The sequence below is a fragment of the Macrosteles quadrilineatus genome, unplaced genomic scaffold, assembly GCF_028750875.1.
Source record: "Macrosteles quadrilineatus isolate MER2022 unplaced genomic scaffold, UCM_ALF_1.0 Scaffold_9__3_contigs__length_116548681, whole genome shotgun sequence".
In the NCBI taxonomy this organism is placed as follows: domain Eukaryota; kingdom Metazoa; phylum Arthropoda; class Insecta; order Hemiptera; family Cicadellidae; genus Macrosteles; species Macrosteles quadrilineatus.
Genome location: NW_026542602.1, coordinates 19243651 through 19258043, shown reverse-complemented (window position 1 = coordinate 19258043; position 14393 = coordinate 19243651). Strand labels below are relative to the sequence as shown.

General features: G+C 34.2%; 1 protein-coding gene across 1 annotated transcript in view; it reads left to right on the top strand.

The window, feature by feature from the left end:
* The window catches only part of LOC129002327 (leukocyte receptor cluster member 8 homolog), a 34067-nt gene extending 25465 nt beyond the window's left edge, over positions 1-8602 (top strand). Inside the window, exons 11-15 of the mRNA XM_054430044.1 lie at positions 3185-3446; positions 3914-4048; positions 4403-4601; positions 5169-5376; positions 6496-8602. Coding sequence (XP_054286019.1) covers positions 3185-3446; positions 3914-4048; positions 4403-4601; positions 5169-5376; positions 6496-6658 — 967 coding nt within the window. The 3' untranslated portion in view covers positions 6659-8602. The remainder of the gene's footprint in view (positions 1-3184; positions 3447-3913; positions 4049-4402; positions 4602-5168; positions 5377-6495) is intronic.
* The last annotated feature ends 5791 nt before the right edge of the window (positions 8603-14393 follow it).

Genomic DNA, 14393 nt, shown 5'->3' with positions numbered 1-14393 from the left:
CAAAGCCCTAAATGAAATTACCTTTTTAGTAATTATTTGTCACTCAGCTAGATTATAAGCTTTACAATGACTCCTCAATTGTAAAAATAGGTTAACTAGGACAGCTGAAAAAGGAATGTAACAGTGAAAATCCTTATTGTAGTTATTTACATGGTTTTATTTACATGGTTCAAGTAAATAGATAATTCTTATCCACAATTAATTAATTTTGTTATTTTTAAGAATGAGGTTATGGTAAATATGACTTGATAATGGACTTATTTTCCGAAACATGTCGTCAGCAGGGTGTCCACATTCTGGAAAGTCAGGGATAGTCATGGAAAACAATTATTTTCATTGAAAGTCATGGAAGTAGGCAAAAAGTCATGGAAATCCCCAATGATGGATGGATTTGAGGGGACTTTACAATGCTCTAGTCTGTTGTAACCCCGACTATTGTGGCATTTTTTAGAATTTTTCACAAATGTACGACAATTCTATTTATTAGAGTTGTATTAGCTTATGAGTTTTGGGTTCGTATTAGTTCATTGTTGTACCTATTGTACTACTTTGTTCAGTAATTTCTGTGAAATAACTTGTCTAGGCAGTATTATTCGTGTGCATTAGGGGTCTGCGGGTCCCCGATTTTTTCGGGTCGGGTCGGGCCAGAGATTTGTTCGGGCCAAAAAAAATTATTATTAGGCTATTTTTAAAGTTATAATAAGTAATTTTCAAAGAAACACTCTTATATACATTATTACAGAGGAATTAAAATGTTAAAATTAGAATTAAATATTAAGTTTGCTCACGTTTAAGAACAAAGACACAACAGAGCAATTATTGCCTTACTGTCACTAGCCAGAGCCAGTCGTCTACTGACAAAACAAAAGCCGTGACGCAACAGTGCAAAGAAAAGGAAGTCAAAAGAAAGACTATTTTCCAGAGATACCAGTTTAATAATTTATTGTTTATTCCATACCTAGTTTAAATTATATTTTAGTATTTTATTTACATAATAAATTATAAACAAAAGAAATATCTGATATAGTGTACAGATCTGTATCTTGTTCTTTTATTTTCCTATTGTCCTTTTTGTCATTCAGTAACAAAACAAAACAACACTTCTGATCGTCTAGTTCGGCATTTTATGGTCACCATTAAATTTTTTTTTTAAGTATCAAGTATCAACAAGTCTACAAAGAGGTTAGGCCTAAATATTTTATAATTTTATGAAAGTTTTCATCAGTAAAATTATTTTTTTCTTAAGTTAGATTGAGTTTCAAAAAAGATATTTTTCTAAGATCCAATACAATATTTACAAGACACAAACTACCATGAATTAATTTCTTTGGAAATTATCTGTAACAGTTTTATATTTTTGAATAAAGAAAATATATCTTTTTGTCTCTACTTCCTTGTTTTGTTACTTGTATTTTGTCAGCAATTGGAACAACCGGGTGGCGTAATAGGGGGGGGGAGGGGGAGGGTCTATGACCTTGAGTGTCCCCGGGCCTGGCTCGGGTTGTGTAAGATGGGAGGGGAGGGGAGGGGGAGGGTCTGTAACCTTGAGTGTCCCCGGGCCCGGCTGTGAGAGTGATTCATGGTTTTTTGTTTACATTCTACTACCCTTCCTTCCGAGAAAAAGACCCTACAGTTTAAAAAACATTGACTTACAGTATAAAAACATTGAGTTGTGTTGCTAATTAGGGCACTATAATGTCTCTGCTGTCTGCTTATGTTGCCAAATTAGCATTTAACTTTCTTTTCTCTTGATTTAATATAATTTTCTATATATTAAGAGTTCCTTTTCGGGTACCTAATAATTGTGATATTGTTTGACTTGAGTTTATGGATTTTTAATTCTTTTCATTTATTAGCTAAAATCAGTTGTTTTAGGATTTTAATCTCTTTCAATACCTATAACTGTGCCTATAACTGTGTATCTATAACTGTGTATGACATGATATGCAATTTTTACAGTCTTTACTATAACTATACCATAAACAATGTATGTGTGTTATTTATTGTTTTAGAGTTTTATAGTAAATTAGTTTACACAATATCTTTTCTTCAATGAGTTCTCCACTTGTCATGTTGCTTAGTCTATTACTATTTTAGGCCCTATAAAAAATAATTCCTATGTAAAGCTGTAGGCATACTAATGCCAATAATAGATAATTCTTTATTTATGATGATGTAACTAATAATGCTATTGTAAGTGTGAGAGGAGGTTAGGAGGCAGGGAATGAATGATTCATATTGCATGGTGGAAACATAGAATTTTTATTTTCTTCTTGCTTGCAGTCTTGAAGCCACAGGCCCTAAACTTGTGATAAGGTTAATTGATTTGTTTATGATCCATTTATATTAAGTTCCATTACAAACTTGTTGTAATATAGCTGTTTAGATATTTCAACAGTTATGAAAATGGGAAAGAATGGCTTGATAAAAAAAATTATTTTCTTCTTTCTTGCAGTTGAGGCAACTCCTAAGCTGTAAATAAGTTATGAACATGAAATAATATACATAAATACAATCTTTTTCCATATGTTATTTTCAAGTAATATTAAAAAACACAGATAGGAGTTTAAAAAATCAAAAAAATCCGGTAATTAATAATTTTTGGCCCGACCCGATTTTGGCCCGAAACCCGAGGACCAAAATTATTGGCCCGACCCGACCCGACCCGAACCAAAAAAAGTCTGACCCGCAGACCCCTAGTGTGCATATGTTATATTATAATTTTTTGAGTAAAGTACGTGAGTCATGGAAATCACTCATGTCAAATGAGTGTCAAATGTGAGTCATGGAAAGTCATGGAAATTAATGACAGATTTTCTGTGGACCCTGGTCAGTCCAAATAAAATAAATATTTAAAAAGGGTTTTTTGTTAACTATGTTTTTAATTTTTATTGAATTAGTAGGCCCTAAACATGCAAGTAAATAATATATATATATACATATATAAAAATTTGAACAAATGTTGTTTTTGGCTTCTTGGGACATCATAATGGAAAATTAAATTGGTCACGGGCCTAGGTCTCACCGAGCCACCTACGGTAATTGCTACTTCCCTAGGGAAATTCACTAAAAACTGACCATTGTGCAATGACAAACAAATAATTTTGCTACTTTACATTTCTTAGGGTTTTTATTCACTAATACTAGGATCAATTTGTCAATTTTGATTTTTTAATTGTTGCAGACGAGGACACTTTTACTCAGAATTTGGTGAAAACGATGTTCCCGTAAGCTCTGAGCTTCTCGAAAAACGAGCGGCAAGATTTAGTGGGGGCGGGAGCAACAGACGCAACAACAAAATGAAGTTCAATACAACTGTTACTGTTACTAACATCAATAGTTCTCTGATGACATTTGAAGACATCAACGGGGACTTTGATCTGGAGGAATGTCATATCGTGGGAATCTGTCAAGACATTGAGAAGCCATACTTGCGGCTAACAGCTGTAAGTGATAAAGATGCACTGATAATAATGTTATTGTACTTGTCATAACAGTAACAAGTAATTTTTGTGTTATAATGTTGGTTTTTTAGAGTTTGTAGGCCCATAAGCCAATTCACATTCTGATTCTATGTGAGGTGTTTTACTGTAATGTTTTTCAAAGAGGCTATTTCAACATTGGTCAGCTTAGTAAATATTGATTTATTGTTGCCCTGCCAATAATGAAGTATAGTTGAGTCTTAAAAAATGTTGTCTCATTGAATTTTTTTCTTGACTGGCTGGGCTGGTTGGTGCTGGGTAACTTAACTTTAATAATGACAGACAGTATTTACAGATGTTTCAGGGTTTTCTCTTTTCTCAATGTAATATCTTTGTCAGTGGTTACAGAAGACTGGACCCTAGTATTCTTCCACTATTTGTTAGGAAAGTAAAAGCTCATCAGTCACATTTCTGATGCACTGTTATTCCAGGCCCCGGAAGCAAGTGCTGTAAGGCCTCCTGAGATTTTGCGTCAGTCTCTGTCTAGAGTCAAGGAACGTTGGGTGAAGGATCAGGACTACCACTACGCCTGTGAACAGCTTAAATCCATAAGACAAGACCTTACGGTAGGTTGGCACCATTGTTGTAACAGAAGAATGTTAACTCACAGTTTAAAAATCTATTTAATGTTTTTAATTACAAGTCTTTTACATATGTATTCTTTCAATTTATATAAATATATAAAGCACTTGATTTAACATTACAGCTGAAATTTTATGTCAGTCTACCTTTTTATGTTTTGACAAAGGTAGAAGGTTTTTCAAAGTTTTATCAGCAAATCTATCCAGAAGAAATAAAAAGTTGTTAATTATCCTCCAACCATTACAAATGTGAATCTTAAAAATTATTGCTAAGAGCCTATTGTCAGTTGAGACGCATGTGTGAGCAAGTGTTATCCTAATCTGACTGTTGCGTCACAGGTCCAGGGTATCAGAGATAGGCTGACAGTGAGTGTCTACGAGACACACGCTCGCATTGCTCTAGAGAAAGGTGACCATGCAGAGTTCAACCAGTGCCAGTCGCAGTTAAAACTGTTGTATGACGAGTTGCCAACAGACAACAAGTGCGAGTTTACAGCTTATAGGATACTCTACTTCATATTTACCAAAGAAAATATGGGTAAGGACATGGTTCTTGAGGTGATACATTTTATCGGTTTATTGTTGACACAGTTGTGTGTAAAAGTGAGGAAGCATAAGTTACAACATCTAGTATAGTAGTTTTTCACACTTATATTATCTTGTCCATACCAATTGTTTTTTTTTTTGTTTTTTTTGGATTGGGTAAAAAAAAACTCCTGTCTAAGATAAGTTATCAGATTTTTTTTGAAAAGTGTTAAGTGGTTTGCCTATGAATCTAACAGCCTAGAAATTTAAAGATTTTGTTTCATGTGATGGTTAAAATAAATTGTATATAATGTAGACCTCTTTTATTACTACACAATTCTCTGTTTTTTTTATGCCTACTTTGTCACAAAATATATTTCCCTTTTGAGTAATGTAACTGTGGTCATTCACTACTACTAACAATGAGTGAATACACTGTAGTATTCAGCTTCGGGTAACACTACCAATCCTATGTTTTTGTTACAGCTAATAATAATGAATCGTTATAAGCCAGTTTTAAGTTACCGAAAGTAGTCCCTTAGTTTAATTTGTTATCTCTTATCTCTTTTCACTGTTACAGACTTAAACACTGTTATGACATCACTGAGTGCAGATGACTGCCAAGACGAGTGCATCAGTCATGCGCTCAACGTGCGCTCCGCCTGGGCGCTTAGTAACTTCCACAAACTGTTTAAGTTGTACCGTGCTTCCCCTCGAATGTCGTCGTACCTCATGGAATGGTTCCTGCCTCGTGAGCGTAAACTGGCGCTCAAAACTGTCATCAAGGCGTATGTATCTTATTTTGTACCACCTTGAAGTAACTATTTTTTTCATTTAGTTACTCAGTGGTAGAAACAGATTTTTAATCAGTCTGTTGTATCCAATGACACTTTACAGGCATTTCCAGCACAATGTGATGTGAAGGTATTCTGTTCCATCAACTTGATTCAATTAGGTAGCTTTGCTACTTAATGATTGATGAAAAAATCCATAGAGATGCTTTAATTCTGACTTACGTTTTGTGTGTGACATTATCACTAAGATTTTGTAAAGGGTAATGACATTGATTTTATTATACCACAAAGCAAATAAGAATTAGCCTAGAGACTTTGAAAGTTTAAAGTTTAGTTAGAAGTTGCAACTCGTTTGGATATAACAAATGTGTTTTATAAAATTCTCTGAAGTTGTTTCTGTGTTTCTTTTAACTGACCCTAAAGATCTACCAAGTTCCTAAATAGTTAAGCAAGGATTAGAATTTGAAGTAACAATTACAAGAAATAAAGAACTTTAAGTTATTAATAATTATTTCAGATTGTTTGGTAAGTATGGGTTTTGCAATGTTTCATTTCATAAAGACATCAAAGACATTGAAGGCTTTCAAACACTTCCATGCTTTGTGATCACCATATATTTTAAATGCTCAACCAATCAAATAATCTATTATTTATTTGTTGTATATAAAAAGTCAAAATTAAAATTGTGCTGAATAAAAAAAAGTCAAATACAAAATTTGGCACTGAAACTTTTGGCTTTACAATAATTCTTATTACAACTCTCAACTTCATAAACTCACAATATTTTAAGAGCATTGAATTATAGAAGTTCAAAACTAACCTATAATCTTTGACATCTATATCATCATTTGACGAGAAACATACAAATTACATTTGTAAACAGTTTTGTATTAACTTGGGATTCTATGAATTTGTATGTTTACAAGTTAACCAAAGGCACAGAACATAAACTTCTATCCAACAATAATTGATTATTGATGATTGAAAATAAATTAAAAGAAATGTTGTACTATTTACTAAGTACACAGCTTTTTTGTAGTATTTTATTTAAATTGCCATGTTGTTGAAGTATTTTTATGTTCCAGCCTAACTGTGCTTTCTGTTTTTGTTAAGATTCAGACAAACTCTACCAGTCTCTTGGCTAACACAGGAGCTGGCCTTCAACTCGGACTCAGATTGTGTGGAGTTTTTGTCCCAGTTCCCCGTGGTTTACGCTGATGATGAAAGGACCAAGATAGATTGTAAGACAAGTGCGGCAGCGATGGGAAGTGCGTGAGCATCAAGAAATTGGACTGTGATGAACTTGGTGAAATTTATTGTGATAAACTTTTGCGGTTCACTGAAGGCAGTTTCACTTTCAGTGAATCGTCGATCAAAATTTCAGTTTGGCAAACGACTACTCACCCGTCCATATTTCCATCTGCTCTAAACTAGTTTCCGGCAAGCAAACCTTTCCCACCCAGTAGTCGAGTCATTTACATTAGGAAATCATCGATCATCTTTAGCGTTACAGAGCTGATTGGGCGATTTGGAAGTTGTTTTTACAAAATTTCGAAGTGAAATTCGGTTAGTTCTTAGAGGGGAAATGTGGATATCTGGACCATCAGAGTTACAACACATTTGCACATTTTTACACTGTGTCAAAATAGAGAAGGATTGGAAAAATTCATAAACACAGCAGACATGAGGAATATGTGTTGAGTTTTCCTACACAGAGATTGATTCATTGTAAGGAATTTCAACATTAAAGGGAACTGCTTGAGAGAAATTTAAGGCTAGTGTTTTATTATTATAAAAATTCAAGATTAGAAAAACATGTTCGCTTGATATTGAAATAGATTACCAAAAACACCGTTGAACACGTTTGTACTACAAGTACAAAGTAGTAAAACTTCTGAATGACTGAGTAAATAACAAACAACAGGTTAAAGTTAAATTACTGAAGTAAATTGAGGGGTTTCGGCGTAGAAACTCTCATACAGAAAAATCTACCGGTATCGATTACAGGATTTTTAAATGGCGAAGAAATTGATTTCCTGTCACAGTTACATTTTATTTCGCAAATCAAAGTTCATTCGTTGTATGAGTAAAAATTTCAACACCTTCAAGGAATGCTACTTAAGTTATTTAGAGGCACTAGTATTTCTCTGAATATTGGCACTTTTGAAGATATATTGAAAATAATTCAAACGTCCCATCGTCAAGTCATCTACAGTTCTGCAATGTATTGCTACATTAATGACACACCTTTTTTTAGAGCTGTTTGCAGCATGTTAATTTTTAAATTGTTGAGCATGTATCGGCAGCAACACATTTTTACATCAACCGTAATTTCAGGCATGAAGAAGATTTGTAACGGATAATTATTTATTTAAATATGGCCATATTTGAAGTTTATCTTGAAAGAGGAAAGCAACCAAATCAAAATTGTCTTATTTTAATCAAAGATATAACAAGAGATTTTTAGAAGAAGAAGCATATTTGATAAGATATTGGGGAAGCATATGTTATTCCTAGGATTAGAATTGGTTGTTGATTGACCTGAATAATATACAGCATGAATATTATCAATGTAACTAAAGTCTTCGTACAATGTGGAGTTATCAAGAATATGAAGAAGCATAGGTTCCTAAAATGTTATTTCTAGAAATATGAATAGAGAGAATTGAAGATTAGAAGAAGATTGATAATGGTCTGTGTTATATACGATGAAGAAAAAATACAGTAGCAAGTCTACGTCTTTGAAGAACCATTCAGATATAAATGTTATTAAAAGGAATGAGATGACGGCTTTCTAATGAAGATATTTCAAATCAGCGTCAAGTAGAAGATCTCACCAAATTATGTTTTATGTTCCAACATTTCCTCTGCTACTTTTCACCTTGTCCATTTTCCATTCCTTCCCTTTTCAACATCATCCTTTCTTACATTTCTCACCACCACCTCTATCCAAATCAACTTTTTCATCCTTTTCTTGTGCTAATGAGTTTTTTTCAGAATTTACTTAAGTACCTGACAGCCAAATGGGGAGCGGTGGATTCTTGCAGAAATGGTGAAAGCAATCTCGGCCTTTCACAGCAGCGGAGTCGCAGTCGACTGGCGTCGTCCTGGGACAGCCCTTCGTTTAACGTTGTAAATATGTGAATTATTGTATATGTATAGCAAGATTTTTTTTTATTATTCTTAAGATGAAAAATTAAAATATTTTTTATTGGATGAACATTCACTGATTTAATTTATGTATTACTAGTGCAACTATATTGTAGGTTAGGATATTGCCAGGTTACATGTTTTTTGATAAATGTATCAAATACCTACAGGCTTTTGTCAATCTGTATGATTTGCCTATAATTTATTTTAGGGTTTTAAATTAAACAGTTTTAGATTTAAAGTTTTTTTATTGGACAACACCTAACTCCCCAGAAATATTACAGAAAAACATCCAGCAAATTGATTTTATTCATATCATTGCAATCAGTGTGTGTTTATTTCAACTTAGGCAGTGGCGGCGATAGCGGGCTAGGGGGGCCCGTGAGCCTTGACCGGGATTTTTCGGGAAATTTTACCAGGACACAGGCCGGCAATTGTGTGACAAGCACGGCCACACCCTATCATAACAATATTCATATGAAAATTACCATTTAAACCCAGTAAGAGCACTAGGACGAGTAGTTTACAACAGCTGAAACTATTACTTGGCCGATCGATATAAATTCTCTACCAACCTAAGTAAAAGAATTGTCATCAGTCATGCAGGTTGCATCTACAGTCCTCGAAGACGCTATTTATAATAGGGCCGTATTTGGAACCAATGTAGCCCCCGGCCTAGGAGGATAAAACATTAATTTTAATCATCCTAGGCCCCGGCGGGGCACACCAGAGAGGGCCCTCAATGCTGATTTAACATAATGAACTTGACAATTTGTTACGATCAAATCGGCGAATTAACCTTGGTGCCTGATGCACTAGCTAATAAATAATTCTATTCTTTCATTGACGCTAAAGAAGGATTTTCATTTCTTACTATTAGGATACTGCTTTTTAGATTTGTTTACTTTGAGTCAGGTAAAAAATTTTACTTATAGGCCTCGGGCCAAATCAGATCGGTTCAATACCGGTTTGCTTTGGAAACTGTTGATTTTACTTTCTCCCCCTATGGAGAAAGTATTGTTTTCTTTCAAATTCAATTGTGGAAAAATGATTTCCCCGTCACCACGGGTCGCGGGAGATATTAGGGATTGGGCCGTGAATGCGGGAGACGATTATGTTGTTATCTGATGATGTCATCGGTTTGGTTGCAATCACGGTAGACTATGATAATGTTTCTTCCATGACTACGGGAAGTATTCACGATTTTGCCGCGATCATGACGCCTCGGGAGACGCCGTGCCAAGCTTAAGTGCAAGTTTAGGTGGTAGTACATGTGATATAAAGTTTTTAAAGATTATTGGGATTTGGGAGAGGGGGGCCTGGTGAACAAATTTGCTGGGGGACCCACGGGCTCTTATCGCCGCCACTGAACTTAAGAATGATATTTCGGAAGCTATGGTCAACTCCCAAGGACAAAATTCTTACAAATTTTAGTTCTGGAATACATAGTTAAGTTGTTAGTAGATTTTCCATGGCTTAAAACAATCTTCTTGTTTATTACAAAAAATACTGTGGTTTTGAATTTGTCATTTATTGTTATTGCTATGGTTGACTCTAGCTTCAAAATTATATTGCAGTTGAGTTATTGTAATTCACGTTTTAAAAGGTGCAAAACTTCAAGGATAGAAGATTTTTTTTGTATAAAGTGTAAATTATTTGTGCCTTCAAGCTTACATTAATTTCAGTCAATGTAGTAATCTTATAATATTTCAAGCATGCAAATGTTGATGTCCTACAAACATTATTAGAAATATCAGGTTGTTTTTGTTCCTAATCTGATAGTGTTAAAAAGTGATCTGAAATAGTGAGCTAAAATTGACAGAGTCATCTTGTTACTTTTAAATTATTCATTTTTGAAATTCATTGAAGTAAAATTGATAAGCAATTTAATTTCTTTTTTTTTATTTAAAGAACCCAAACCTGAATTATTGTTAGTGCACCAACATAGCAAAAGTATGTTTTTGTAATGTCGTTCCAATATAATATCTTAGTTGGAGTTAACCCTAAACTTGAATTGTTCTTCAATCATGCCATTTTAATATCTTAAACAAATGGAGTTTTGCTTTTAAAATTTGAGATCAAATTTCTTGTAGATAAGTTTTTGATGAAATTGTTGCCAAGCCGTTTTGCAGTTTATTTATGTTGAGCTTTTCAATTTTGTGCATGGTGACAATTTTCTTGTTATGGACTAATAAAAATGTAAAATAATAATTTTTGTATTTATTAACCCTTTAACCCATTTAAAAATCAATTATAAAAAAAAACTGCATTCCTGTTCCAAATATTTATTTGGAGAGTGGTATCTTGATTTTTTATTAATTAATTATTCAGACAGTTTAATATTAAATCTCTTTTGAATAAAATCGAGGTACCTTGTTACAGGTACTTTATCATAGTAAAACATTAAGGTGTATATTAATTAAAACACTCACCTTTGGCTCGCTGCCCCCTTTTTGGTTAGGGGATTAAAGGAAATATCCTCGGGGGAAATCTGTGCCTGATAAATTCTTTTACTGAGTTAAGTAATACCTTTGACTATTCCAATAGTCAATGGTAATACACAATAATAAGAAGGTAGAAAAAGTCTAATACAACTGAAGTGTTTTTGATACAGACATGGGGGGGGGGGGGTTAAATATTATACACTTTTCTAAATCATTCCTTGGTTTTAAAACAAAGGCAGGCTAGTAACTGTGAAAGATTTCAACTCCTTACCACGATGAAAGAAGTGGTTCAAGAACTATTGGGGAGGGAAGGATCCCTTTAATATTTAGTATTTAGGGATATTAGTACCTCAGTCTATTCATCTTGCCAGATGTCAAGTATCTAGCACGTCTGTGAATGAGTGACAGTTGACCTTTAAACATGTAGTGCCCAGAAAAAGGATTTTGAATTTTTGATAATCCGCCATTTAAAAATGTTGTTAGGGGTGTAAAAGTTTGAATATGTCTTCTTTTTCGAGATTTTTCCTTCGAAGTTGGGAGCATTATAAGTACAAATAGGCCTATATGCCCAAAAAGTAATGAAAAACATCAAAATTCTAGGAATTTTATAAAATTTTAGGGTGTTGTTTTTTGGGGCAAAGGGGTGTGATTTTTGGAAAACACCCATTAAGGTTTTGTAGAAAATTTAATTCCTGGCCATGGATATTCTTTCAAATCTTTGCTAGTTCTTACCGTTTTTTAGTTATAGCTGCAAAAAAAAACTTTGTCGTTGTTTTGTCGTTTTCAGATATCCGCCATTTTGGATTTTTGGGGAGGTTAAAATTTGAAAAAGTGTCTTGGTAAATTTACCATTAATTGTGATGTGGAAAGTGAAAATGGACCTGTTGTCGGGGATGCAACATTTTCAGTCCGGCTGATATAGAAAAATGAAATGAAATGAAATGAAATGAAAATGATTTATTTAGTCAGGCAAAGTTAGGGCCACATGGCCCTCTCTTACACTTAACCTGTTTATACAAATCTAAACATACAAATAAAACAAAACAATGTACAATACAAATAAAATACTATAATCTATTTACAATATTTAATGTAAAAAGAAACAATACACTTTTAAAACATACCACCTTACATAAACACCCACACACACACACACACCTACACACGTACACGCACACACACAACACACACTCGCAAGAACTAGCACACACACACGCACACCTGTCAGTGATCAACCAAGCGCACGCCTAGGATATACCAACCATGGCCATACGTCCAGAAAACAGATTTTTTAGTGCTGTCACAAACCGGGGACGGCTATCAAGGGTTTTTATGGCTAGAGGGAGATCATTCCAAAGGCGACAAGCAGAAACAACAAACGCTCTGTCATAAACTGCCGTTCTATGATGAGGCATACGCAAAGTTACTGAAGCAGAACGTGAGTTTCTTACACTTTCTTCAGCTACAAATTTGAAGTCGTTTAAAAAATATTTTGGAAATTTTGTTTTTAATATTGAATAGGTTATCATAAGAATTTTTATTGATCTTAGGTCACATAGTTTTAGTAATTTAGAATCGACATAAAAAGGAGTGATGCGCTCATTACGTCTCAGATCATAAACAAATCTTAAACAGTAGTTCTGAGTGCGTTGAAGAGCATCAGCGAGATTTACAGTCATGTCATTGATCACAGAGTTACAGTAAGTGAAGTGAGGGAAGACAAGTGATTTTACTAGGTGTAACTTTATGTGTAAAGGTAAAAAATTCTGTAACTTCTTCAGTGAGTGGATTGATGCAAACACCTTTTTACGTATGTCTACTACTGCATCTCCCCAGGTAAGCGTCGAGTTTATAGTAAGTCCTAGATTTTTCACTTTGTCATAGTAAAGTAAAGCTGTCCCATTTATAGTTACTGAGTTCACTGTGTCAAAGTCAATTGAGTTTCGTAAACGTGAATGACAAATTATTATTGGTCTTGTTTTTGTATGGTTTAGTCTAAGTCCATGTTTTTCAGTCCAGGTAATGAAGAACACTGTCATTGATATATTTTGCTGAGAAATGCGTATAAATCTGTAAGTCGTCGGCATACATATGGTATTTACAGTGTGTGAGGACTGAGCTCAGGTCATTTATGTATAGTACAAACAGTAGAGGGCCAAGGATTGACCCCTGAGGCACACCACAAGTAACTGTCTCCCAGTCAGATCGTACGTCATCAACCTCAACACATTGCCGCCTGCCTGACAGATAAGATCCCAGCCAGTCCAATACACCATTTGAAAACCCTATGGCCCTTAACTTTTCCAGAAGAAGATTATGATTTACGCAGTCGAAAGCTTTCGAAAAATCAAATAGTGTTAGAATTGTACCCTGCCGACGTTCCATTGCTTGTCTAATGTCGTCCGTCACACGTAATAGTGCTGTTTCTGTGCTGTGAGCCGTTCGAAAACCAGACTGAAAGCTGCAAAGTATGTTGTTGTCAGTCAGAAAATCCGTCATTTGGCAGTGCACAATTCTTTCAAGGCCTTTTGATAATGCGGGCAATATACTGATCGGCCTGAAATCCTGGCATATAGGTGATTGATTAAGGTCGAAAGTATTGAAATTCGGTTTTTTATCGATTGTTATACCTTATTTAACATAGAACAGGACAGAATCGGTTAATATATCGAGTCAAAGATGTAAAAGGTCTAAATAAATCATTTTGTTTGCCTCTGCACGGTCTGAGAAGAGGTACCTCATGGTGCTGTTATTTCACCATAACGCCAAGAGTTCCCATTTCTAATATTCACTTTATAAACAGAATTTAGTCCAAAAATTAATTGTAGAAATTTAGATAACTACAACAAAGTTAAGTTTATGGAGAACAATATATCTCACAAATTTGCTATCCCGACAAGAGGTCTCTTTTCTGAAATGTGATTTTTACGATAAATTATTTAAATGAAAACTACCACGAGTTAAGGCAAACGTTTGTAGTGCCTCCGAAGATGACATTATAAGCTTCTTTTGATAAAGAAATTGTTTCTTAAATACAAAAAAAAACTTTTTCTATGCGTATTTGAAATTTTCAATACCGTAACAAAATTTTTAAGTCCTTTGGATTGAATATTGTTTTTGTGTTGGCTCCTTTCCTCTCAGATAAGACAGCTATCCCAACACAAACCCTTGCATTGAACATCAGTATTTTCAACATGAGTTCTTTTTAGCATTGGCATTGGATACTGAAGTAGACATCCCCATCACTATATAGACTAGCCATTGTCAATTTTTTATTGAAAAAGAACTTTGTTATGTGAGCCAGTCACAGAATGCGCTAGTGCCTCAAATTCTATTTTCTGCCTTTTTGATTAGTCATAACCGTTGCTATAGCTCATAATGAGTCGTTTGATTAGTTAGACTTGGTAAAAAAGTGTT